Raw genomic sequence first — 2655 nt, forward strand, 5'->3', positions numbered from 1 at the left:
CTTTCTGCCCATATCGACTTTTGATCAACGGCTTCAAGAGAACAACATACTAAAATTTCAGGGCCACTTCCCATACAAAATGTGCGGGGTCCTTTATTTTATAAAGTAGAAACTACTTCCTTTGAAAATATTTTAGGAATCACATAAATAACAACAGTACTTTCAGAAAAACCGCGTTCTCAAGAACGCTATAAAAACTGCCTTTCTGAACAATCGGCCTTATCGTGAATCCCAGTTATAGCTGCGTTCCTTTGGGCACATTATCTACTGCTTAGTACTTAAAGCTACTTTAAACCACTTTCATTCTATTGATAGTAGTTTTAAGTACTAAGCACCTACATAAGCAGTAGATACATTTTCCAAATTGCAGATTTGTTAGAAATACAGAAAAAAAAAAACAAAAAATAAAAAGTTCGTAAAAACAACTTTCCATTACGAACGGATGCTGTAATTGTTGTTTTTTTTTTTTTTAATTGTACCAAATCTACATCAATGGAATTCAAGAAAAGTCCTAATCTTGTAAAACGACCAATTGAAAATTTAAATACAGAGCGGAACTTTCTGAACCAAACATTTTCTATTCTGAGATAATTATTTATTTTTAAATTCCAACAAAATTGAAAATTTTAATGTTATTCCAAGCCAATATACCTTCTCACTTTTTCCTTTCGTACTTAAATTTAATTACAGGTGCGGTATCTTTCGTTCCCGGTCTTATTTGTTTCGGTTTCCTTTTCCTCTTTTGTTGAAGCAAACGCTTCAGCTCTAACTTTTGCTGAACTACACTCAGTTCTTTTTCACGTTCAATTCTCTTGCTAAGTTCCATATAAGATTGTTCCTTTTTTTCATTAATTTTTTTATAATCCTGAAATTTAACTTAAACTTTTATCTTTATATTCTAGAAACTGTTATTCTTTACTTACCTCCTTACTAACATCAGGAATATTAAATTTCTGCAAATCCTCCATCCTTGGTCTATTAGTTTTGCGATCCAAAAGACTTGGATGAGTTTCTAATCTCTTGGCAATATCAAATTTCTTTAAATCCACTTCTTCTCCATCAACAAAGAAAGTATGTTTATTCTTCACTTGATTGGCAAAATCAATCATATGCAATTGCGATTGAAGTCGTTTGATTTTCTTAGTCTCCATCGTTCTTTTCATGTTGATATATTTCATGTCCTGTGTCTCCATAAGAGACAATTGATCTTTAGTGTGTTCATCGGGTTTATCAAATTCGATATGTTCGTCATCCTTAATTTTGGAATTTATCATATGATGATAGAATTCATCAGGATTTTTATTCAATGCACGTTTATGGAGGAATTTTAAGGTTTTCTCTTTGTGATGTGCATTGTTGGAACGCTTTTTGTAATCTTTTTTCTTTTCAAGTATTCCGAGGTGCTCCCTGGATTGAGGTTGATGACGTTCTCTGTGGGTTTTTTGATTGCTTTTGGATGCTTTTTTCCAAGAAGACATTTTTGAGGTATTTATATAAAATGAACTTTGATTGGTTTATTAAACTATTAATTTGTGATTAATTAAAGATTTTAATTTTAAAAACATAATAAGCAAATTTAAAAACATGTGTTACAGAAGGAATACAAAAATAAAAGAAAAACAAACACGATGACAGGAAAAATACTTGACAGATAGTATTGTAGTAGATTTCTTATGAATTTTTCTACAGGGTGATACAATCTCGATTAGGGTATAATTTGAAAAAAATATTTATGCTCATTTGAAAACAAACTAAGGTACAAAAGCGGTTCAGCCTTGGTTCATGAATTTATTTTGCCGATTTCAGCGGATAAACTTTTGTTCAAGCATGGATTTGGTTTTAACATATATGGATCATATGGATTAGGGTATAATTTGAAAAAAATATTTATGCTCATTTGAATAATCATTTTTGGATTAAAGCTAAGCTGAATTTTTGCCGATTTACAAATAACTTTGAAATATTAGTATGGAACCTTCAACTTCGGGTTTGTAGCAATGCGTAAAGCACAAACAAAACAAAAATATGGAAAATTGAGTTGAAGTTCTGTGATCAGTTTTAATATACGCGTTTTATAAGAAATTTCAAAGTCAAGTGGACTAAAAGTTATGTTCATTTAAATCTGTATGTTTTTGTATTTCTGTAAAAAAAAATCGTGCTCGTTTTCTGAACATTGTGTAATATTTCGTTTTTTGTGTGGTGCGTTTTGGTGACATTTTTACTAGCGATATAGGTACTATATATCAAGTTAAGGCCCCAGCCCATAGAATCCGTTGCGTCCGTTCCGTCGAAGTTTTTGACTGACAGCTCGATAAAATACACACGTTCTTATGGGAAGCGACCCATAAGCGACGGATCGGACGGAGACGGACGGTTTCGACGGAAGAAGTTGCCCAACTTTCTACTTTTTCATCCGTCGTATGGTTTGACATTGGTTGTCAACAATAGATCTGTTCATTTTTCTGTTTGAGAGTGCACACCGGGGAATTTCAGAACTAAATGAACTGCGTTCTTTTCTTCTCCGATTTTATGAGTTGTGAAATTTCAGTATTCATAAGTGAATTAATTGTAATAAAAGTAACATTTAACTCCCTATTTTATTTCTGAATTTAATTAGATATGTGAATTCACCATGAATACCCTTAAAATGTTAAA

The 2655-nt window shown here is 31.8% G+C and overlaps 1 protein-coding gene across 2 annotated transcripts; it reads right to left on the reverse strand.

Annotated features, from left to right (window-relative positions):
• Window positions 1-495: 495 nt before the first annotated feature.
• On the reverse strand, window positions 496-1611 carry LOC129911188 (probable U3 small nucleolar RNA-associated protein 11). 2 transcript variants are annotated; one of them, XM_055988904.1, is made up of 3 exons: window positions 924-1611; window positions 652-865; window positions 496-582 (listed from the first exon to the last, which is right to left on the reverse strand). In XM_055988904.1, exons 1-2 carry the CDS (start codon window positions 1476-1478, stop codon window positions 656-658), a joined length of 765 nt encoding a protein of 254 aa, XP_055844879.1. In that variant the 5' UTR covers window positions 1479-1611; the 3' UTR covers window positions 496-582; window positions 652-655. The 2 variants fall into 2 exon arrangements, with proteins under 2 accessions (XP_055844879.1, XP_055844878.1); XM_055988903.1 differs by having other exon boundaries at window positions 574-865; window positions 924-1610.
• Window positions 1612-2655: the final 1044 nt, after the last annotated feature.

The sequence above is a fragment of the Episyrphus balteatus genome, chromosome 2 (assembly GCF_945859705.1).
Source record: "Episyrphus balteatus chromosome 2, idEpiBalt1.1, whole genome shotgun sequence".
NCBI lineage: Eukaryota > Metazoa > Arthropoda > Insecta > Diptera > Syrphidae > Episyrphus > Episyrphus balteatus.